This window comes from Schistocerca gregaria, chromosome 2 (assembly GCF_023897955.1).
Source record: "Schistocerca gregaria isolate iqSchGreg1 chromosome 2, iqSchGreg1.2, whole genome shotgun sequence".
NCBI classification, from domain to species: domain Eukaryota; kingdom Metazoa; phylum Arthropoda; class Insecta; order Orthoptera; family Acrididae; genus Schistocerca; species Schistocerca gregaria.
Genome location: NC_064921.1, coordinates 689997588 through 690022584, shown reverse-complemented (window position 1 = coordinate 690022584; position 24997 = coordinate 689997588). Strand labels below are relative to the sequence as shown.

Below are 24997 nucleotides of genomic sequence, written 5' to 3'. Positions count from 1 at the left end.
ATTTGCTCTGCCCACAACAGTATCTATGTGATCGTTCCAATTAATATTATTTGTAATTGTAATCCCTAAGTATTTAGCTAAATTTACAGCCTTCAGATTTGTGTGACTTATCGCGTAATCGAAATTTAGCTGATTTCTTTTAGTACTCATGTGAATAACTTCACACTTTTCCTTATTCATTGCTAATTACCACTTTTCGCACCATACAGATATCTTATCTAAATCACTTTCCTAGTAGTTTTGATCATCTGATGACTTTACAAGACGGTAAATAACAGAATCATCTGCAAACAATCTTAGACGGCTACTCAGATTGCCTCCTATGTCGTTAATATAGATCAGAAACAATAGAGGGCCTATAGCACTTCCTTGGGGAACGCCGGATATTACTTCTGTTTTACTCAATGACTTTCCGTCTATTACTACGAACTGTGACCTTTCTAACAGGAAATACGAATCAAGTCGCACAACTGAGGCGATATCCCGTAGGCACGCAGTTTGGTTAGACGACGCTTGTGAGGAACTGTGTCGAAAGCCTTCTGGAAATCTAAAAATATGGAAACAATTTGACATCCCCTGTCGATAGCACTTAATACTTCAAGAATATAAAGAGCTAGTTGTGTTTCACAAGAACGATATTTTCTGAATCCGTGCTGACTATGTGTCAAGGTACTTCATAATGTTCGAATACAGTATATGTTCCAAAACCCTACTGTAAATCGACGTTAGTGACATAGGCCTGTAATTCAGCGGATTACTCCTACTTCCGTTTTTGGGTATTGGTGTGACTTAAGCAATTTTCCAGTCTAAATTCTGTGAGCGAGTGGTTGTATATAATTGCTATATATGGAGCTATTTTATCAGCATACTCTGAGAGGAATCTGACTGGTATACAATCGGGACTGGAGGCCTTGCCTTTATTAAGTGTTTTAAGCTGCTTTGTTACACCGAGGATTCCTAGTTCCATTCGCGAATGGTGTATGAGAAGAATGATTGTCGATAAACCCACATATGAGATCTGCTTTTTCCGTTTTCCTCGTCTTGGTCATTTCACGAAACATACGTCGCAGCATGTTGCAAGTTGTTCTGTTTCTTCAAGTATATTCTCTCGGAATTTCAACATTAAACCTCTCCATGATGCACAATGCTCCTCTTATAATATCAGCTATTGAAATTTAATATCCGTGTAACGCCCTCGCATTTGTCAAATGGTACAGTGACGAATCGCATAGCCCTGCGCTGGATCTTCATTGTCTATTCTATTGATCCTACCTGGTAAGGATCCCAGGCTCATGAGCAATTCTCAAGAATCAATCTACGAGTGTTTTGTAAGCCACTTCTACTGTGAATGACTTATATTTCCTTGGGTTTCGCCGAGAAGAATCTCAGCCAGGCGCATACTTTTTATTACAATTATTTTCATGTGGTCATCCTACGTACTGTCGTTCCGGGCAGTTACCCCTAGCCATTTTACGCTTGTTACTGTTTCCATTAGTATATCGCTAATAATGTAATCGTATAGTAATCAATGTCTTCTACATCTACATCTGCATCCATACTCCGCAAGCCACTTAACGGTGTGTGGCGGAGGGTACCTTGAGTACCTCTATCGGTTCTCCCTTCTATTCCAGTCTCATATTGTTCGTGGAAAGAAGGATTGTCGGTATGCCTCTGTGTGGGCGCTAATCTCTCTGACTTTATCCTCATGGTCTCTTCGCGGGATATACGTTGGAGGAAGCAATATACTGCTTGACTCTTCGGTGAAGGTATGTTCTCGAAACTTTAACAAAAGCCCGTACCGAGCTACTGAGCGTCTCTCCTGCAGAGTCTTCCACTGGAGTTTATCTATCATCTCCGTAACGCTTTCGCGATTACTAAATGATCCGGTAACGAAGCGCGCTGCTCTCCGTTGGATCTTCTCTATCTCTTCTATCAACCCTATCTGGTACGGATCCCACACTGCTGAGCAGTATTCAAACAGAGGGTGAACAAGCGTACTGTAACCTACTTCTTTTGTTTTAGGATTGCATTTGCTTTGGATTCTTCCAATGAATCTCAGTCTGGCATCTGCTTTTCCGACGATCAACTTTATATGATCATTCCATTTTAAATCACTTCTAATGCCTACTTCCAGATAATTTATGGAATTAACTGCTTACAGTTGCTGACCTGCTATATTGTAGCTAAATGATAAGGGATCTTTCTTTCTATGTATTCGCAGCACATTACACTTCTCTACACTGAGATTAAATTGCCATTCCCTGCACCATGCGTCAATTCGCTGCAGATCCTCCTGCATTTCAGTACAATTTTCCATTGTTACAACCTCTCGATGTACCACAGCATCATCCGCAAATGCCTCAGTGAACTTCCGATGTCATCCACAAGGTCATTTATGTATATTGTGAATTGCAACGGTCCTACGACACTCCCCTGCGGCACACCTGAAATCACTCATACTTCGGAAGAGTTCTCTCCATTGAGAATGACATGCTTCATCTATTTATGCACAATATTTTACACTGAAGAGACAAAAGTCATGGGATACTTCTAATATCGTGTCGGACTTCCTTTTGCCTGGCGTAGCGGAGTAACTTGGCGTGGCATGAACTCTTACAACTCGTTGGAAGTCCCCAGCCCAAATACTGAGGCACGCTGCCTCTATAGCTGTCCACAATTGCGAAAGTTTTGCCGGTTCAGGATTTTGTGCCTGAACTTACCTCTCGATTATGACCAATAAATGTTCGATGGATTTCATGTCGAGCGATCTGGGTGACCAAACCATTCGCACGAATTGTCCAGAATGTTCTTCAAACCAATCGCGAACAACTGGGGCAAGGTGTCACGGCGAATTGTCGTCCTTAAAAATTCCATCGTTGTTTGTGTTTAAATGGCTCTGAGCACTATGGGACTCTACATCTGAGGTCGTAAGTCCCCTAGACTTAGGACTACGTAAACCTAAGGACATCACCCAAATCCATGCCCGACGCAGGATTCGAACCTGCGGCCGTAGCAGCAGCGCGATTCCGGACTGGAGCGCCTAGAACCGCTCGGCCACCGCGGCCGGGCGTTGTTTGGGAATATTAAGTTCATGAAACGTTGCAAATGGTCTCTTAGTACCGGAACATAACCATTTTCACTAAATAATCGGTTCACTTGGATCAGAGTACCCAGTCCATTCCATGTAAACACAGCCCACACCATTATGGAGCCACACCAGCTTGCACAGTGCCTTGCTGACAACCTCGGTCGATGGCATAGTGGGGTCTGCGAGACACTCGAAACATTTAGTGTCCAACTGATATGTTCACGAGCCAAGGAGAGGCGCTGCACGTGACGGTCGTACTTTTGGCAAAGTAACTCGCGTCGATCGTCTGCTGCCATAGCCAATTAATGCCAGACTGGCTGGCTCTATGCACTATGGGACTTAACATCTGAGGTCTCAGTCCCCTAGATTTAGAACTACTTAAACCTAACTAATCTAAGGACATCACACACATCCATGCCCGAGGCAGGATTCGAACCTGCGAACGTAGCAGGAGCACGGTTCCGGAATAAAGCGCCTAGAACCGCTCGGCCACAAATGCCGGCAATTAATGCCAGATTTCGCCGCACTGTCCTAACGGGTATTTCTATCGGACGTCCTACATTGACTTCTGCGGTTATCTGTCGCAGTGTTGCTTGTCTATTAGCACTGGCAACTCTACGTGAACGTCGCTGTTCTCGGTCATTAAGTGAAGGCCATCGGCCACTGCGTTGTCCGTGGTGAGAGGTAATGGCTGAAATTTGGCATCCTCGACACGCTCTTGACACTGTGGATCTTGGAATATTGAATTACCTAACAATTTCCGAACTGAAATGTCACTTGCGTCTAGATCAAACTACCACTCCTCGTACAAAGTCTGATAATTCCTGTCGTGCGACCATAATGACGTCGGAAACCTGTTTGCATGAATCACCTGAGTACAAATGACAGCTCCACCGACGTGCTGCCTTTTATACCGTGTGCAATCGATATTACTGCCATCTGTACACGTGCATATCGCTATCCCATGACTTCTGTCACCTCATCGTATTGAAACACATCAACTGAAATCACAAGTTACCTTTGTGTGATAGCAACAAGCCTCTGGAAGATTAACGAGCTGTTCTCATACTTAGTACGTTTATACGTTTGAGTGCCCGTAACACGTCATGTGACACAAGGCACTGGATGGATCAATCGTGCAGCTGATCTGAATTTAAGACTTCTACAGTTTCCGGAATTTGCAGCGTGATATGGTAATTCTATTAACGTGAGGTGGTGTAACAAAAGGAGCATCTTGTCTAAACCATTTTGCAATTCGTTCACACCATTTGATGACGGCAAATAACAGTATCATCTGCATACAATCCAAGAGGGCCGCTAAGGTTGTCTCTTAAGTCTTTTAATAGAGAGCTTCCCGTCAGTTACTGCGAACTGTAACCTTTCTGACAGGAAATCAATAATTTAGTCACGCAACTAAGACGTTACTCCGTAAGCATGCAATTTAATTAGAAGCCGCTTGTGAGGTACGGTGTCAAAAACCTTTCTGAATCCAAGTTGGCTGTTTGTCAATAAATCGTTTTCTTCGAGGTGATTCATAATGTTCGAAAATCCTACCGCAGATCGGAGTTAGTGATATGTGTCTGTAATTCAGCGGATTACTCCTATTTCCTTTCTTGAGTATTAGTGTGACTTGTGCAGCTTTCCAGTCTTTGGCTACGAATCTTTCTACGAGCGAGCGGTTGTATAACACTGCTGAGTATGGAGGTACTGAATAAGCATACCCTGAAAGCAACATGACTGGTATACAATCTGGACCAAAAGCCTTGCCGTTCTTAATTCGCTACACCGAGGATATGTACTTCTAAATTACTCGTGTTGACAGTTGTCGTTGATTCGAATTCTGGAATATTTACTTCGTCTTCTTTTGTGAAGGACAACCTTGTTAAGTAACTCTACGTTTGTGGCACTGTCATAAGTAACATCACCATTGCTATCACTCAGTGAAGGTACTGATTGCGTCTTGCTACTGGTGTACTTTTCGTAAGACCAGAATCTCTGTGAGTTTTTGTGCCAGACATCTAGACAGAGTTTCTATGTGGAAACTATTAAAATCATATCGCATTGAAGTTCGCGCTAAATTTCAAGCTTCTGTACGCGCCTTGGCACTTCAGTATGTGTTAATTCTCATATGTTAGCGGACCATGTAAATGCATAGTAACCATAAGTAGGTAGCGATTCCTTGCTCACGTGTTCCTTGTACTATGCATAATACGTGTCGAATTGTGATAATGAATGTATAATTAAAAGATTAACAAACTCTTCTTTCATATTTCAGCGTTACACCTGGTTCTATCTTGTTCCAGGAGATTTTATACCTGATCGTCCATAACAGTTTTTAAGGGAGAGTGCTCCCATCTGCAACGTCGTACTCTGACTTCATGTTTGCAAGTTTGCATTATGTGTTGTGTACCCTATAGTATAACATAGTGTTATAGGTCGTTTATAAACAAATATGTATTTATGGAAGCGACGCACATTAAATACACTTGTGGATTGTGTCACTTTTGTTTAACACTCCCCTGTTGTTATGTTCGGTGCCGAGTGCCCGTCCCTGCCAAGCCACCGGAAGTTCCATGAAATTTTAATTGATTATTAAACCTACTGTTTACCCCAAAGAAAAAACTGCACAAAGTAATTTTAATTATTGAGCTCCAAAACGACCGATCAGGCATCACATTTTGCTAAGATATTTTCTCTCACAGGATACACAACGCTAAACATTACAGGTTACGAGGACATGTGCGAAAAGAACTGAGAACTGCGGAAAGAACTATGGTAAACAACATGGCACTTCGTATACGTTGCATGAAGTGCTTCGTAACCGGTCAAACACAAAATTCAGTTCCATTTGAATTTACGTAAAAGCGATTCTGACATCGTCACTCGCGAGAATTTCGCACTATTCCCAACAACGGAGTTACATCGTTACGGAGAAGCCTAACTCGAAACCATTACAAAAGTAAGACTTTATCCAAGTACAAAGCCCCACGCATGGGGACGCGTGGCTGCGTCAGGCCACACGGAACTGTAACGACTTCACGCCACAGGAGCTGGCTTCGAAAATAACTACGCTACAACAAAGCTAGCTCAAGAGCCTCTACCTGAATTTGCATACTTGCATGCCTTTGCTTTTATGCCCACCTTCATTCAAACTGAAAAGGCATCCATGTTCGGGGCGAGTGGTAAAAGGCACACTTTGTACTGACTGCCGATCGTACTTAATCGCAAAAAATTCATATCCATAGCGTGATCCTTCCCCATGGCACGGAAAATATGACCATGGAAAATAATGACAAACGCAAACACAGACAAAGATACTCTGCCGAACTTGATAAGACGTAACCATCAAAATTATATGAGAGCCGGAATGACTGACGCCTTTCAACCTTTCACAAGTAAAAGCAGACTAGGGAAGCGGCGACTTCAAATCGACATACTGTGCACAATGATTAATCCATATTCAAGGGGCAACTAAAACCCAACGAAATCGTTACGGTTAGACGGCCGATTAGTGATTAATGATTAATTCCTAAACTTTGACGGGTAACATTGTTACCAAATTAACCATCCAGGTACGCCTCTAAACTAGTCTCTATCTTCCCGTACCTCTCCCCTACTTCCAAACTATCAGTGACCTAGGCCAAACAAAGTATTCATCTGTGTCAGTCTGAGAATAGGAGGCAGCTTCTTAGAAACTGAAGTCTGTATCGGAGGATGTGCAGTAAGTACTACCGCTGCACAGAAAATATCCTGTGAATCTATTTTCAGTAATCTGCGAAACAACTACAGTTCTTTGCTACTTTTTCTTCACTAAATTCTTTAAGGTATTAACTTAATGCCATTATGTCCCTAACTTCTACTATGTTAACATACTACTCGAAATTCCAACACATGTACTGAGCGTCACTAGCTGTTTTCCTTATTATTTTTATGTCAGTCCGTGAATCAAATACGAAGTGGCTACTAATTCCTATTACAAACTTCAAATTCTTTTCGTTGGTCATGGGTAAATAACTTTTGAGTAGTAAGTTATGGGCAAGAAAACACTGTTTCCCTATAGTTGATGTTGTTGTTGTTGCTGTTGTGATCCTTAGTACGATGACTGACTGGGTGCTGCTCGCCAAGGTAGACTGTCCTGCGTTCTATAGCCGAATCGTGGCCTCCTTGTACAATTCACCCTCCACCCCCGTCACTCAAACACACACACACACACACACACACACACACACACACACACAAACACTTCCTTCCATCACCAACTTAACTGTTCCTTGATGCCTTTGGATGTGTCCTATCAGAAGACACCTTCTTTTAGTCAAGTTGTGCAATTAAAATCTTTGGTCTCTGACTTGATTCAGTACTTCTTTAGTTATCATGTACACCCACATTTAGCATTTCTCTGTAACACCATATGTCAAAAGGTACTGTATTCTTCTGGTCTCTACTGTTAATTGTCTATTTTTCAGTTCCATATGAAGCTACACTCCTGACAGTGAGACAAGAATGTCAGTAGGAGTGCCACAGGGATGTGTGATAGGACCGCTCTTGTTTTTTTTTTTTTTTTTTTTTCACATAAACGATCTGACAAATAGGGTGAGCAGCTCTCTGCGACTGTTTGCTGATGACGGTTTAGTACATGGGGAAGTACCGTCGCTGAATGTCTGTGAAAAGATATAAGACAACATGGACGGAATTTTTCTACACGTGGAAAAGTATAAGTTAATGCAGATGACTACGAAAAACAATGATGTAATGTTAGGATATATTACTTCCATTGTGCTGCTTGACTCAGCCACGTTGATTGAATGTCTAGGCGTAACATTACAAAGCGATATGAAATGGAATAAGCATTTGCAGACGTTAATAGGGAAAGCGAATGGTTGACTTCGGTTTATTGAGACAATTCTGGGAAGGTGTAGCACATCTATAAAGGAGACTGCGTATAGATAATTTGTACCACCCATTCTTGAGTACTGCTCGAGTGTTTGGGACCGTCACCAGATCGTATTAAAGGACGACACGAAGTAATTCAGACGCGTGCTGCTAGAAGCGGTAGGTTCAGCCAACAGGCGAATATTACAGAAATGGTCGGTGAACTCAAATGGGAATCCCTGCAGAGAACTCGACGCTCTTTTCGCGAGGCATTATTGAGAAAACTTAGAGAACCGGCATCCGAGGCTGACTGTAGAATGATTCTACAGTAGCCAATGTACAATTCGCCTAACGACCGCGAAGATAAGAGATATTGAGGTTCATATGTCGCCATACAGTCAGTCGCTGTTCCCGCACCTCATTTGTGAGCGAAACAGGAAAGGGAATAACTAGTAGTGGTACAAGGTACCTTCCGCCACGCACTGTATGATATCTTGTGGAGTATATTTGTACATGTGCATGTAGATTACTTTCGGAAAAGACTGCTTGATGCTTAAATACTAGGATTGGATAAAAAGTAGTGGCAACATTGCTGTGACATGAAAGATATGCATCCAGTGACATGCATTCTGTATGTAGCTGATAGCAGAACGTCATTTGAAGTAGTGCAGTGAGCGGCGACGACTGTGTTTGAGTCAGCTGCAGTGTGTACTTTCTGAAAGTGTGGGAGGCCAATTCAAGCGCCATAACGGTATGCATAGGAAACATAGAAAAAATGCATGAATTAAGAGTGTAGTGGCACTTGATTCGAGTGCACAATAATGTTTTCAGGGACTACGTCAGACGCATTATGATGCATACGGGAATATGATGGATGAAAGTGTTTCGGGGTGGCAGGGATATCATTCACGATCGGCCCAGTGAATGGAAACGCCCTGGTTCTCTCTGCCCACATAACGTGCGCCCTGAACCAGCTGGTTGTTGTTGAAACTTCCTGGCAGATTAAAACTGTGTGTCGGACCGAGACTCGAACTCGGGACCTTTGCCTTTCGCGGGCAAGTGCTCTACCATCTGAGCTACCCAAACACGACTCACGTCCTGTCCTCAAGCTTCACTTCTGCCAGTACCTCGTCTCCTACCTTCCAAACTTTACAGGAGCTCTTCTGCGAACCTTGCAGAACTAGTACTCCTAAAAGAAAGGATATTGCGAACAAATGGCTTAGCTACAGCCTGGGGGATGTTTCCAGAATGATATTTTCACTCTGCAGCGGAGTGTGAGATGATATGAGACTTCCTGTCAGATTAAAAATGTGTGCCAGACCGATACTCGAACTCGGGACCTTTGCCTTTCACGGGCAAAGGTTGTTGTTGCTTACTACACTACTGGCCATTAAAATTGCTACACCAAGAAGAAATGCAGATGATAAACGGATATTCATTGGACAGATATATTATACTAGAACTGACATGTGACTACAGTTTCCCGCTTGTCTCACTCATCCTCTCCCACCCCCGCCTGCTGCCGCGCCTGTATTCCCACGTCCCACCTGGTCTCCATCTATTTACCCTCCTTACCCTCTCCCAAGGTGGCTTCCGCCAGCTCCCCTTCCCTGATGATGTCCTCCCCTCCATCTACCCCTCCTATCAACTTTATCAACTTTGATCCCCCCCCCCCTCACTTCCTGTGTCTTTTCCTTTAGGCACCCTCCCTGCCTTCTCTCTCCTTTCCCCCATCCCCCTTCCTCCTCCCCTCTTCCCCCGAGATTCCCCTCCCACTTCCTCCCTTCCCCCTATCTCTCCTGCCCGTTGCATCTCTGCTCTCCCCTCTCCCTCTCTCCCCCTTCCTCCTTCTCTCTTGGCAGGTCCCTGGACTCGTACACGCTCAGTAGACACTCGCGCGCGGGAGATCATCGCCATCAGTGTCTCATGTGTGTGCCATCGTTTTGTGTTCTTTCGCTATCACGCCACCACTGTTCACCTGTGCCGTCGCAGTCGTCCCTGTTTTGTGCGCCGCGTCAACAGGTGTTAGTGTTTTTCCTCGTCCAGCGTGAACAGCTTCATGTTTATTGTTTTTCGTGTCTACAGTTTTTGCCCGCCGTTTTCATTGTATTATCTGTACCACCTATATGTCATATTTATTGTGCCACTCGCGTCTGAAGAGCAGTGTAATATGGTGCTGACAGCCCGCCTTTCTATAAGGTGATTAAAAGAACAATAAAGAAAAAAAAAGTACAGGATATAAATTGGGAGTAGACTAAAGAAAGATGGAAGTAACGACTAGTAACAGAAATCATAGTAGGTAAAATTTTACATCATAATTGTAGACCACGTAGTAGACAAAATGATGGAATACAACTACTTTCGAAGTGAAATAATGCATGATGAATGGAGCAAAGAGCACGTAACAGTAGAATAACACAGGCAAAGAGGGTATCCATCGTTAAAATAAATCTACTAGTATCAAACACATATCTTCGTCTGAGAAAGCAATTTCTGAGAATGCACACCTGCAGTGGAGTACTGAATAGAACAGAATCGTGGATTGTGGGAAAATGAGAAACAAAGAGAAGCGAAGTACTTGAAAAGTGGCATTACAGAAGCCTCTTCAAAATTAAGTGGCCCGATAAGGAATGAAGAGGTGCTCGTTAGAATTGGCGACATGAGAGAGTTTGTAGAAAACACTAGAATAACGGACAGGCCGGCCAGTGTGGCTGTGCAGTTCTAGGCGCTTCAGTTTGGAACTGCGTGACCGCTATGGTCACAGGTTCGAATCCTGCCTCGGGCATGGATGTGTGTGATGTTCTTAGGTTAGTTAGGTTTAAGTAGTTCTAAGGTCTAGGGGCCTGCGACCTCAGATGTTGAGTCCCATAGTGCTCAGAGCCAATAACGGACAGGATTATAAAACATCTATGATACCTAAATGAAACTTAATGGCAAGAAGTGTATGAGAATACAGAGAATGATATGTATATTTAACAAATAACTGAAATCGCTGGGTCTAAACGCCACTATGAGATGAATTGGTTAACACAGGAAGGAAGCCGTAGCGTGGCACATGGAACCAGTCAGAAGACTGATAATGCTAAGAGAAAGGAAATTGTTGTCCCATAAGAAGTAACCTCAGCCCATCCATCTCGCTGATCTTTCGCGTGCATCATCTCAGACAGGGCCTGCCATCAACAGCAGTGTGTAACCATCATTACCAAAAACGCAGCTGTAGACACTCTTTGACGCCAGTAGAAGAGGTGGATCTGACTGAGTTTAACAGCAGAAGAGAAACGCAGCCTTTACAGATGAGGGGCCACTATGGAGCCTAAAACTTGTCATAATACTTGATAACTGACTGTTTTAGTATTTTACAGTAACGGATATCTGTTCAGAGAGCTGTTGAGAGGTGGGGGTGCGGCGTACTGACTTGTTGTCGACGTTGGCCGTCGCCTCGTCCAGCATGAGGATGCGGTTGTCGCGCAGGATGGCGCGCGCCAGGCACACCAGCTGGCGCTGGCCCACGCTGAAGTTGCTGCCCTGGTCCAGCACACGCGTCTGCAGACCCAGGCTGTCGTGCAGCGACTCGCGCAGCTCCACCTGAAATACAGGACGGCCGCCGGCAACTCGTTCACATCTATCCTTCACAAGTTTGAACCACACCTGACTATACTGCCTAATTCTGTTTACTTACAACTGGTGAGTAATTCTGAACATGAGGCAAACTGCCTGTGGAAATCTGAGAGCATGAGAGGCAAATAGGGTCCAGAACATTTACTAACGACTACCTTCGTCGGAGACCGTTCTGCTTTGATCACGGGCGCCGGTAATCCTAAATAGGGACTTCATACGTAAGACGTGTGTCACACGCTTTCGTCGTGCACGGAGTTGCACGTTGCTATATCCCCAACTACACTGAGGTGACAAAGGTCAAGCCGGCCGCTGTGGCCGATTGGTTCTAGGCTTTTCAGTCCGGAACCGCGCTGCTGCTACGGTTGCAGGTTCGAATCTTGCATCGGGCATGGGTGTGTGTGATGTCCTTAGGTTAGTTAGGTTTAAGTAGTTCTACGTTCTAGGGGACTGATGACCTCAGATGTTAAGTCCCATAGTGCTCAGAGCCATTTGCACCATTTTGATAAGTGTCATGGGCTACCTCCTTATAACGTCTGGGACCTCCTTTTTCCCGGCTTTGTGCAGCAGCTTGACATGGCATGGTTTCGCGAAGTCGTTGGAAGCCCCTGCCGAAATATTTTGACCCATGCTGTCTGTACACTGCGTTAAGTGTCTGTGCACGAACTGACCTCTCGATTATATCCCATAAACGTTTGATAGTATACATGTCGGGCTATGTTGATGGCCTAATCATTCGCTCCAATTGTCCAGAACGTTCTTAAAACCAATAGCGAAGAACTTTGGCTCATTGGCATGTTTGGGAATTTGAAGCCCATAAGTGGCTGAAAACGGTCTCCAAGTAGCCGAACATTACAATTTCAAGTCAATGATCGGTTCAGTTCGACCAGAGGACCCAATCCATTCCATTTAAACGTAGCCTACACCATTACGGAGCCACCACCAGCTTTCACAATGCCTTGTTGACAACTTGGGTCCACGGCTTTGTGGAGTCTGAGCCACACGCAAACCCTACCATCAGCTCTTACCAACTGAAATCTGAGTTGGTCAAGGTTTTCCAGTCGTCTACAGCCCAACCGATATGGTCACGATCACAGGAGAGGAGCTACAAGAGATGTAGCGCTGTTAACAAAGGCACCGACGTCGGTCGTCTGATGCCGTAGCCCATTAACTACAACATTCGCCACACTGTCCTAACGGATACGTTCGTCGTAAGCCCGACATTGATTTCTGCGGTTATTTCTCAGAGTACTGCTTGTTGTTAGCACTGACAACTCGACGCAAACGCCGCCGCTCTCGATCGTCAAGTGAAGGCCGTCGGTCACTGCGTTGTCTGTGGTGAGAGGTAATGACTGAAATATGGTATTCTCTTTTAAGAACTGTAAAAAGTAAACCAGACCGCACGGCAAAAACGCCTGTCTTGTAGCGTTGCCACTGGAATCGCATGGGCTTATACGTGGGCCTGCTAATCACTGCACAAAGCGTCGACCGTCTTCAGATCTTCCTGCATTTTGCAAAAGTTTTCCAGCGTTGGTAGTTCTCTGCGTACAACAGCTTCACAGATCTTGCAACGTCACATACTAACTCATTTATATATACTGTGAATAGTAATTGTCTAATAAAATCGCCTTGGGGTCATCTGACATATCCGAAGATTCCTCACTATCAAGAAGGATCCAATTGTTCTACTTGCTAGGAACTCTTAAATCCTATCACAAAGCTGGTATGATACTCCGTAAGCTTCTCCACTCGTATTTTCTTCGCAAGGTGACAGTGCGGAATTATATCGAACACTCTCAAATGCTCTCACATCGGGAATATCCGAAGCAAACTCGGCCTATAGTCACGTCGACTACAGGTCGTTTTGCTCACCCACCGTGCAGTCTTTCGCAGTTGTACGGTATCGTAGCAAACCTCTCACGACTGCTGCACTCTAGAAGAAAAAAGAAAAAAATCTAGCAGGTAAAATAAAAAGGGCAAAATTTAACTGTGACAATATCTGTCACAAATGGGATAGTCATTTGCTATCTTCACTGATTGTGCTTGTATTCCAGTAACGGTCATGTATGTACACCGCAAATCTAGCGACAATTGTCATTCATATGTCATTGATCCATTATCCTGGCTGTCAGCACCTTAACGAAATGTCTGGGAGAACTTCATCTGAAACTCTTGTTCGCATTTCTTATTTTCTACGTACTGAGAAATATGTTCCCCCTACATATGTCACGTTGATAATCTCATGCCGGCCGGTGTGGCCGAGCGGTTCTAGGCGCTTCAGTCTGGAACCGCGCTGCTGCTACGGTCGCAGGTTCGAATCCTGCCTCGGGCATGGATGTGTGTGATGTCCTTAGGTTAGTTAGGTTTAAGTAGTTCTCAGTTCTAAGGGACTGATGACCTCAGATGTTAAGTCCCAGGGGACTGATGACCTCAGATGTTAAGTCCCATAGTGCTCAGAGCCATTTGAATCATTTGATAATCTCATACTGTTATCATTTATTCGACAAGAAAGCGACATCCAGTTTACGCAAAATAATCTGAGACCACGTGGATTGTTGCAGCGACGTGTACTCTTCGCGGTGTGTAGAACCTGTCCTGTACAGCCTGGGTAAAAGTGGCCAACAGTGACCACTTGTGGGAGTAGTAACTGGTACGGACTCCGCAGTCACCCACAGCCTTTCGCAAGAAACTTGGGAAATTTTACTACAGAGTGCTATTTGCCACTTACATGGTCATCTTTATGTGGGAATGCAAGTCTGCATAACCGCCAATGATGATAAAACGGAAAATAGTATGACATTTAGGACACCTTTAGTTAGAAATATCTGGCTTGGTTTTGATGTGATATAATTCTATCTCCCTTTTCAATCTTCAGTTAAGTGGAACATTACTTGCAGCTGTTGTGGTATTTCTTCGGATAGTGTACAAACAGATGGTAAAAAACATACCGTTGTTTAGAGAGCAGACTAAGAGTACATGAGCATGTGTCACCTCGTCAAGAGTCCTCCAGAGGACGTCGTCAGAAAATTCGTCGAAGGGGTCCAGGTTGAAGCGCAGCGTGCCGGCGAACAGCACGGGGTCCTGCGGGATGATGGAGAGGCGAGCTCGCAGGTCCCGCAGGCCGACCTTGGCCGTGTCCAGACCGTCGATCATCAGCTCGCCCTCCACGAACGCCAGCCTGAACAGCGCCGAGATCAGCGAAGACTTCCCGGCCCCCGTGCGTCCCACCACGCCCACCTACAAGGCATAAAGGGATTTCTAGGTGTGTGGCAGAGTGAGTGTTATACTTCGCAGGAGTTCTTTATGTAATTAGACCACAATAAAACACAGACAGCAGTCGCAAAAAGTCGATTTTCATTGCTTCATGCGCATTTCGAAACACGTTCGTCCATTTTTAGAGGCCGATTTCACTTAAAACTTATTTTTCGCCCTTAATGTCTACATTTGCTGCAAAAATTTACTGGTTCATGTTTGTGCATGTTTGTGCTTGTTACTAAACACAACCGCCGGGCTGTGGCCGAGTAGTTCTAGGCGATTCAGTCCGGAATCGCGCTGATGCTACGTTCGCAGGTTCGAATCCTGCCTCGGGCATGGATGTGAGAGATGTCCTTAGGTTAGTTACGTTTAAGTGGTTCTAAGTCTAGGAGACTGATGACCTCAGATGTTAAGTCCCATAGTGCTAAGAGCCATTTGAACTAACACAACACTTAACCTGCTACATTTGCACATTTGACCTTGCCCCATAAAACTAAAATTAAACTCTGTCAGAAAAGGCGCGGAAGACCCAAAGGTACCGACCGACCGCCATGTCATTCTCGGACGATTGGCGTCATTGGATGTGGATACGGAGGAGCAAATGGTCAGTACACCCCTCTCACGGCCATTGTCAGTTTTCATGACCGGAGCCACTTCTTCTCACTCTAGTAGCTACTCAATTTGCCTCACAGTGGCTGAGTGCATCTTACTTGCCAACAGAGCTCGCCAGAGTTAGACGGTGACCCATCCAAGTGCTAGCCGAGCCCGACAGCGCTTAACTTCAGTGATCTGACGCGAAATGGTATTACCACTGTGGCAATGTCGTTGCCCGTAGTAAATTTAAAAAGGGATATTTACTGTGTGCATCAAACTTGAGCGTATACCAACTGTGCGTGTATGACAGGTCAAATGTTTGTTAATGATGTGTATCTGCCTTTAAACGGTGAAACATCCAGACAGATTAATACTGTGTGCTGCAGCGACACTCGAATCCAGATAAGTGCCTTTTTAGAATAATGCTCTTGTAAGGTATCATTTCCAGGCCATGGCCGTCAGTTAGTGCTCGTCGCTCTTGTGAGGACTGCCATTACTCTCCAGCCTGGAGAAAAACAGTGGCTGAAGTGAGGTGGCTCGGGCTGATCTGGTGATTTTTAAACGCGCGTGTTTCCCACACGGTGGATAGCGTTTCCTAATATCTTTAAGAAACAAACTCCAGAAACTGTCGGCAGGCAGAAACGAGCGCTAACAGGAAGAGGCCAGTCGCTGTGCTTGCTTTCTGGAGCCTAAGTGATCCAGAGGCCTGTATGTTAAAATATTTTGTTGGAGCATTTGAGAGCGGACAAACCTGAGTGGTCGATCGGCAGCTCTGGTGGCGGAGTTTTAAGCCCTTTGGGGTGGAGCTGTTGTGGAGGTTTGCTTCGGAAGTCTGCAGTCAGGGATCAGTGAAGCCACTCTCTCTGTGTCTAGAGTACAGGAAGTTTCCGGAAGTGCGATCCAGTACGCGTGGGTGGGTGTTTAGCGGACTGTTTAGGAAGAAGCTGCCTGACAGATTGCGGCACAACTAGATGTGTTCTCTTGCGAATGAATTGGAGTTGGTGGAGGATTATTAGAAGTTAACAGATTGTGTTCTGGTAAAATTGAAATTTAAAGTGTGGACTCCTTGTTTATGTCCTTATTCGCTTTGAATTAAGACTGTGTTGTTTATAGAGCAGATGGGGATAGCGAAATTTAAAGTGTGGACTCCTTGTTTATGTCCTTATTCGCTTTGAATTAAGACTGTGTTGCTTATAGAGCAGATGGCAGAAACAGATTGGTGATAGTGTTGTAACCGACAGTGCTGCTCGTTGTACAATCCAGCGGCCGAATTTGGGATATTCTTGAAACTAGTCAGATGGGAATTGGGGATTGATTATGGATATAATAGATAGCCCTGTCTCGTGTGCCAAAGCAACACTGGTGAGTCCTTATTTAGCCTGATAGTATATATGTAGGATTGAAAAGAAACTATTCAGGTCCGCTTACAAACATTTCAGAGGAGGTTTTTGGAGCACTACGAGGCCTGACTTGCCTCGTGCTCTACGAGTTTCTAGAGTCTGGCCGTGGCTGCGACGGGGACTTCACCAGATGCTTATGGAACCTCCAAGACGAAGCACGAGAGGGAACGGTTCGATCTTACCATCCGAACTAACCTGGCACAGCTTACAAACTAACTGAAAACTTCATTTTTTGCTGTAATCCTCCCCATCTTTTCAAATTTCACAGAGCTCCTTCTGGAAGTCTGTGAAACACGAAAAATAAGACAGATTTTGGGGTACAATTCTAATATAGCTTTCAAGTGGGCCTGGAGTGTGCCTGGATACTTCAGCCGATAAGAGGATACCAAAGGTATAGATTGTAATTCCGTTTTTGTGCTTAGTTTTAATCTGTCTTGAAGTTTCATTGGGATGCACTTTCCGCTTAAGAATGGAAGTTTCAGTTTGTGCGCCAGTAATAACGAAATGCTTTCCTAGTAAAGACGCACGAAAATCCAGCAGGAATATTTGCTTTTAAGAGTAACTACACCTAACACTTGAAGAAAAACCCACTTCGTTCGAAATACATTCTATAGGAATGAAAATGGTTTTTTTGATTGAAGATGCTATCAATTTATCACTGGAAGATTAGAAACTGGAACAGCTCTAAAACGTTCTGGTACTGATAAAGTGAAATGATTTATACACGTCTTCTTCTGTTAATTTTGGTGAAACAGATTACTGACTCACCTTCTCCCTGGGTTTAATTCTCAGATTCAAGTCTACAATGACATAGTCAGACTGAGGCCCGTATTTCATGTAGACGTGTCGGAAATCTATTTCTCCTTCTGATGGCCACTCTTTAGGTGTTTTCTTGTCTGAAATCAAAAAATGTGTAACTATATTAGCAATATGAAACAATAATAAGTTATTACAGTATCATTCTCTGTATGTTGAAAAGCGTCATCTCTTATTTCTTCCTCTTAGAGATTTTAAATCGTTTTAAAATCGTGTATGGACGAGAACAAAGTCTTTCACGTGGGCACTGATGTATAGATATTCTCGGACTTCTTGCTCCGTAAATTCAGGATAAAACCTCCAGCTTTCGACGATTATCTCCATCGTCTTCGTCAGCAGCAACTGGCTGTCTAAACGCTGCTGTGGTGGCCTTTTGTACCACATAATCGCCAACCGATTGGTCAATAATTATGTAATGCTGTTTCAGATGGTGTCAACGTCTCCTCCCCGCTCCCGTAGCGGGTCGACATTGCGACTAATGTCCCGCCTCTCCTCTGTATCGAAAGCTCGCTTCCATACAGCGCCAAGATTATTATCTGCTGTAACGGTTGAAGTTCATCAGACACATACTTATTTTTATAGCCTCTTTGATTACAGAATCCCAGTACTTAGAAGCAATGGACAAAATGTTTGTCTCGTCAAACATTATTTTAATTTTATCCATTGTTTTTCAGTGTTTCGTCCGCGACTGTTTTACTTTCGTAAAATGAAGAACAAACCGCCTTCAGTCACAAGTTGCGTCTATATACTGCACTGTGCATTTCGAGTCCTGCCGGCCGAAATGGCCGTGGGGTTCTAGGCGCTACAGTCTGGAACCGGGCCACCGCTACGGTTACAGGTTCGAATCCTGCCTCGGGCATGCATGTGTGTGATGTCCTTAGGTTAGTTAGGTTTAATTAGTTCTACGTTCTAGGCGACTGATGACCTCAGAAGTTATGTTGCATAGTGCTCAGAGCCATTTGAACCATTTTTTTTCCGAGTCCTGGAGGCTCATTTCAGGTGCTTTTTAGTGATATACATCAGCTTTATTAGTTGTTTGCAGTTTAACATTGTATGATGTCTGCTTCTGTTGTGCAGTTGGTATACACAATACACATCTTTAATTTTGCAGTACATACTGGGATATATACATAGTCACACACTTTTTCGCACATTGTAGTAGCAGAACGTAAACATGCCAACTAAAAAACCTGATGTAAATCACTAAAAAGCACCTGAAGATGAGCCTCCAGGACTCGAAATGCATAGTACAGTAAATAAACGCAACTTGTCACTGAAGGCAGATTGTTCTTCATTTTACAAACAGTATTTTGTATTTTTGTCGGAAGTCTGTGCTCGGCAACTGCAGGTTTCTTCAATTCTCGACTTTTAATATGCCGCTGGTGTTTTGCACAACAGTCACAAACGGTACGGATGGACTAACCAAGGTAATTGGTTCCGCACTCACAAAGGATGTTATAGCTCCCTGGGATTCTGAGGCTGAGACTGTCCTTGACAGGGCGTAGAATCTCCTTTATCTTCTTACGGGGTGGGGAAATAGGTCTTATACCTCGTCTTACTAGGACTCTGCATATTGTGCTGGACGTAGCACCGTAGAAAGGAAGGAATTCAATGGGCAGCTCATCACGTGAATGTTCAACATATTCACGGTTCCTCTTCTTCTAGAATGCTGACTTCATATCACGTGAACCACAGCCGTTCTTTCGGAACACGTACGTCATATGATTAATTTCGGAATGTAGGTAGTACTTGTCAGAAAGGCATTTGCTGGCCCTCGAGCACCCGCCTTGAACACATGAACAGCACATACACAAGCATCCAGTTCCCTGTCGAGACAGAGAAAGAAGGGAGGTTGGAATTTTTAGAGGTTTTGGTACAGTTTAGGTCGGATGGGCGTCTCGGCCACTCTATGTACCGCAAGCCGAAGCATACTGATTTATATGTTAGCTCCCAAGGTTTCCATCATCCAGTCCAGAAGAGAACCGTTTTAAATACAGAGCAAAAGCTGTTTCTGACGAGGACCGTCTCGTTTCCGAAATTTCATTTGAAGTACGTGTTCCGAAAAAAGGCTATGGTTGACGTGATACGAAGCCAGCGTTCTCAAAGAAGAGGACACGCGAAAATGTTGAACATTCCCGTGATGATTATTCTCGGCCATAATGGCTATGTTTGTGTGGGATAATTATTTATTTGTATTTTCTGCTACCAGTCATTTTTTTATTTTATTTTTTTGTTTTATGTTTAATCTAGCATAATACAACGCGTTTCGAACATGTTCTGTTCACCTTCAGGCGTTTATACGTACATACATACATACATACATACAGAGAAATGTTACTTAAATATGAACTGTCTTAAACTAGATTAATCTAGAGCTCTTTGTCCATTGTTTGTTACTGTAGTGGCTGGTGTGGCATTTGGGAAAGGGGGGGGGGGGGAGCGGTGGATGGCCTGTAATCGAAGTCAGTGATGTCTTCTGCTGGTTATCTTCTTTGCGGTTGACTATGTATTGATATCACAGCCTGTATAGGATGCAGGTAGTTTTGCATCAGTTGTGTGTTGCGAAAATAGCGTGAAAGGCTTTTATATGATAGTTGATCACTTACGATTACATCACCTTGCAACTTCACTTGCATCGCTGGTGTAATGGTGGAGCTGTTGATTAACATTACACTATTGCACATTGTACTTTATCACTGATTTCCAACGTAATTTCCTTCACAAATAGAATGTGACAAAATACAATGTGCAATAGTGTAATGTTAATCAACAGCTCTGGAGATGAACAGAACATGTTCGAAACGTGGTGTCTTATGTTAGATTAAACATAGAACGAACAAATAAAAAAGTGACTGGTAGCAGAAATTACAAATAAATAATTTCCCCGTGATGAGCCACCGATTGCATTCCTTCTATATCTACATCTACATTTATACTCCGCAAGCCACCCAACGGTGTGTGGCGGAGGGCACTTTACGTGCCACTGTCATTACCTCCCTTTTCTGTTCCAGTCACGTATGGTTCACGGGAAGAACGACTGTCTGAAAGCCTCCGTGCGGGCTCTAATCTGTCTAATTTTACATTCGTTATCTTCTCGGGAGGTATAAGTAGGGGGAAGCAATATATTCGATACCTCATCCAGAAACGCACCCTCTCGAAACCTGGCGAGCAAGCTACACCGCGATGCAGAGCGCCTCTCTTGCAGAGTCTGCCACTTGAGTTTGCTAAACATCTCCATAACGCTATCACGGTTACCAGATAACCCTGTAACGAAACGCGCCGATCTTCTTTGGATCTTCTCTATCTCCTCCGTCAACCCGATCTTGTACGGATCCCACACTGATGAGCAATACTCAAGTATAGGTCAAACGAGTGTTTTGTAAGCCACCTCCTTTGTTGATGGACTACATTTTTTAAGGACTCTCCCAGTGAATCTCAACCTGGTACCCGCCTTACCAACAATTAATTTTATATGATCATTCCACTTCAAATCGTTCCGCACGCATACTCCCAGATATTTTTACAGAAGTAACTGCTACCAGTGTTTGTTCCGCTATCATATAATCATACAATAATGGATCCTTCTTTCTATGTATTCGCAGTACTTTACATTTGTCTATGTTAAGGGTCAGTTCCCACTCCCTGCACCAAGTGACTATCCGCTGCAGATCTTCCTGCATTTCGCTACAATTTTCTAATGCTGCAACTTCTCTGTATACTACAGCATCATCCGCGAAAAGCCGCATGGAACTTCCGACACTATCTACTACGTCATTTATATATATTGTGAAAAGCAATGGTCCCATAACACTCCCCTGTGGCACGCCAGAGGTTACTTTAACGTCTGTAGACGTCTCTCCATTGATAACAACATGCTGTGTTCTGTTTGCTAAAAACTCTTCAGTCCAGCCACACAGCTGGTCTGATATTCCGTAGGCTCTTACTTTGTTTATCAGGCGACAGTGCGGAACTGTATCGAACGCCTTCCGGAAGTCAAGGAAAATAGTATCTACCTGGGAGCCTGTATCTAATATTCTCTGGGTCTCATGAACAAATAAATCGAGTTGGGTCTCACACGATCGCTGTTTCCGGAATCCATGTTGATTCCTACAGAGCAGATTCTGGGTTTCCAAAAACGACATGATACTCGAGCAAAAAACAGGTTCTAAAATTCTACAACAGATCGACGTCAGAGATATAGGTCTATAGTTTTGCGCATCTGCTCGACGACCTTTCTTGAAGTCTGGGACTACCTGTGCTCTTTTCCAATCATCTGGAACCTTCCGTTCCTCTAGAGACTTGCGGTGCACGGCTGTTAGAAGGGGGGCAAGTTCTTTCGCGTACTCTGTGTAGAATCGAATTGGTATCTCGTCAGGTCCAGTGGACTTTCCTCTGTTGAGTGATTCCAGTTGCTTTTCTATTCCTTTGACACTTATTTCGATGTCAGCCATTTTTTTCGTTTGTGCGAGGATTTAGAGAAGGAATTGCAGTGCGGCCTTCCTCTATGAAACAGCTTTGGAAAAAGGTGTTTAGTATTTCAGCTTCACGCTTGTCATCCTCTGTTTCAATGCCATCATCATCCCAGAGTGTCTGGATATGCTGTTTCGAGCCACGTACTGATTTAACGTAAGACCAGAACTTACTAGGATTTTCTGTCAAGTCGGTACATAGAATTTTACTTTCGAATTCACTGAACGCTTCACGCATAGCCCTTCTTACGCTAACTTTGACATCGTTTAGGTTCTGTTTGAGAGGTTTTGCCTGCGTTTAAACTTGGAGTGAAGCTCTCTTTGCTTTCGCAGTAGTTTCCTAACTTTGTTGTTGAACCACGGTGGGTTTTTCCTGTCCCTCACAGTTTTACTCGTCACGTACCTGTCTAAAACGCATTTTACAATTGCCTTAAACTTTTTCCATAAACAGAAAATTTCGTTTTGATCTGTTAGGTAGTCTGAAATCTGCCTTCTATTACTCTTGCTAAACAGATAAACCTCCCTCCGCTTTTTTTTTATATTCCTATTAACTTCCATATCCAGGGGTGCTGCAACGGCCTTGTGATCACTGACTCCCTGTTCTGCACTTACAGAGTGTTTGTTATAAGTAGGTCCAAGTGTTATCTCCACGAGTCGGTTCTCTGTTTAATTGCTCGAGGTAATTTTCGGATAGTGCACTCAGTATAACGTCACTCGATGCTCTGTCCCTACAACCCATCCTAAACATCTGAGTGTCCCAGTCTATATCTGGTAAATTGAAATCTCCACCTAAGACTATAATATTCTGAGAAAATTCATGTGAAATGTATTCCAAATTTTCTCTCAGTTGTTCTGCCACTAATGCTGCTGAGTCGGGAGGTCGGTAAAAGGAGCCAATTATCAACCTAGCTCGGTTGTTGAGTGTAACCTCCACCCATAATATTTCACAGGAACTAACCACTTCTACTTCACTACAGGATAAACTACTACTAAGAGTGACAAACACGCCGCCACCGGTTGCATGCAAACTATCCTTTCCAAACACCGTCTGTGCCTTTGTAAAAATTTCGCCAGAATTTATCTCTGGCTTCAGCACGCTTTCTGTACCTATAACGATTTCAGCTTCGGTGCTTTCTATCAGCGCTTGAAGTTCCGGTACTTTACCAATGCAACTTCAACAGTTTACAATTACAATACCGATTGCTGCTTGGTCTCCGCATGTCCTGACTTTGCCCAGCACCCTTTGAGGCTGTTGCCCTTTCTGTACTTGCCTGAGGCCATCTAACCTAAAAAAAAAAAAAAACGCCCAGTCCACGCCACACAACTCCTGCTACCCGTGTAGCCGCTTGCTGCGTGTAGTCGACTCCTGACCTATCCAGCGGAACCCGAAACCCCACCACCCTATGGCGCAAGTCGAGGAATCTGCAGCCCACAAGGTCGCATAACCCTCTCAGCCTCTGATTCAGACCCTCTACTCGGCTCTGTACCAAAGGTACACAGTCAGTCCTGTAGACGATGCTGCAGATGGTGAGCTCTGCTTTCATCCCGCCAGCGAGACTGGCAGTCTTCACCAAATCAGATAGCCGCCGGAAGCCAGAGAGGATTTCCTCCGATCCATAGCGACACACATCATTGGTGCCGACATGAGCGACCACCTGCAGATGGGTGCACCCTGTACCCTTCATGGCATCCGGAAGGACCCTTTCCACATCTGGAATGACTCCCCCCGGTATGCATACGGAGTGCACTGGTTTTCTTCCCCTCTCTTGCTGCCATATCCCTAAGGGGCCCCATTACGCGCCTGACGTTGGAGCTCCCAACCTTCCTTTTTACAGCACTACATCCAGAAAAATAGGCAAAGTATGAAATCTATTTTCCGGCATGCAGAGGAAATAAATGAGATGCTACGACCTGTTAAAGGCAGTCTCAGTTTCTGAATCTCTGGGATTTACAATAGCCCTTGTGAGTCCAGTCATCCATACCATTTCTGATTGCTGTGCAGAACATCAACGGCATATTAAAAGTCGGGAAGTGGAGAAATCTGCAATTGCTGAGCACTGTCTTATGAACAAACACGAAATACTATTTGACGGAACGCAAATTTTGTCTCATGCTTCCATGTTCTGGGATTCTGTAATTAAAGGGGCTGTAGAAATAAGAATGTGCAAGAAGTATTTCAACTGCAGCAGATATAATCTCAATAGTGCATGGAAGCGAGCTCTCGATGCAGTGAAGAAGCAGAGACATTTATCGCAATGCTGACGCTACTATAATACCATCAAACAACTTATCTTCTTCAGAACCCGGACTGTCATCTGTGCTACTGTCTAGATCCAACCTAATTATTCCATAGCCTATAATTTTCTGATCCACATCAACCCTACTTTTCCATCTATATTATTGCTGCTGGCCTCAGATCCATAGAATATCCCCTGCAGAACTCCAGCTGTGGCATTAAGTTCCAGACTCCCCCCAAGGTTACATTGCACCCACCCCACTCCACACCATCTCCTACAGACTACTTCATCCGCTTGCACCCTGTCTCAATCTGCATATGAAATTTGTCCACAACTGCTCCTGTGCTAACTGGAATTAATACCAGGAGTCCATAAATACCCAGATTGGAAGCCACCCCATCGTCTTCCAGCAGCGAACAATATCGCCTGTGCCACATCCTTGTTCCAGTAGACCTTGTTGGTCACTATATCCGCCCACATCCTACCAAGGCCATCCATCCTCATCATCCCACTCTCTCCCCACAAGCCCTGATCCTTCTCTGAGAATCCTGTTACTTATACTGCGCCTTCCTAAGGACTTATGACCAGGATACACTCACACGCCACCAGAAAACACAGAGACACATCAGAAATTTACTCAACGCTAAAAAA

At 44.2% G+C, this 24997-nt stretch overlaps 1 protein-coding gene across 5 annotated transcripts in view; it reads right to left on the bottom strand.

Annotated features, from left to right (window-relative positions):
• LOC126334772 (ATP-binding cassette sub-family C member 4-like) overlaps positions 1-24997 on the bottom strand; it is a 548862-nt gene that overhangs the window by 243087 nt on the left and 280778 nt on the right. For 3 of the 5 annotated variants that reach the window (XM_049997358.1, XM_049997355.1, XM_049997357.1), the window contains 3 exons: positions 17593-17720; positions 14567-14812; positions 11376-11545 (listed from right to left, as the gene is read on the bottom strand). The exons of the other annotated variants lie outside the window; for them this stretch is intronic. In XM_049997358.1, coding sequence (XP_049853315.1) covers positions 11376-11545; positions 14567-14812; positions 17593-17720 — 544 coding nt within the window. The remainder of the gene's footprint in view (positions 1-11375; positions 11546-14566; positions 14813-17592; positions 17721-24997) is intronic. 5 annotated transcript variants of the gene reach the window in all.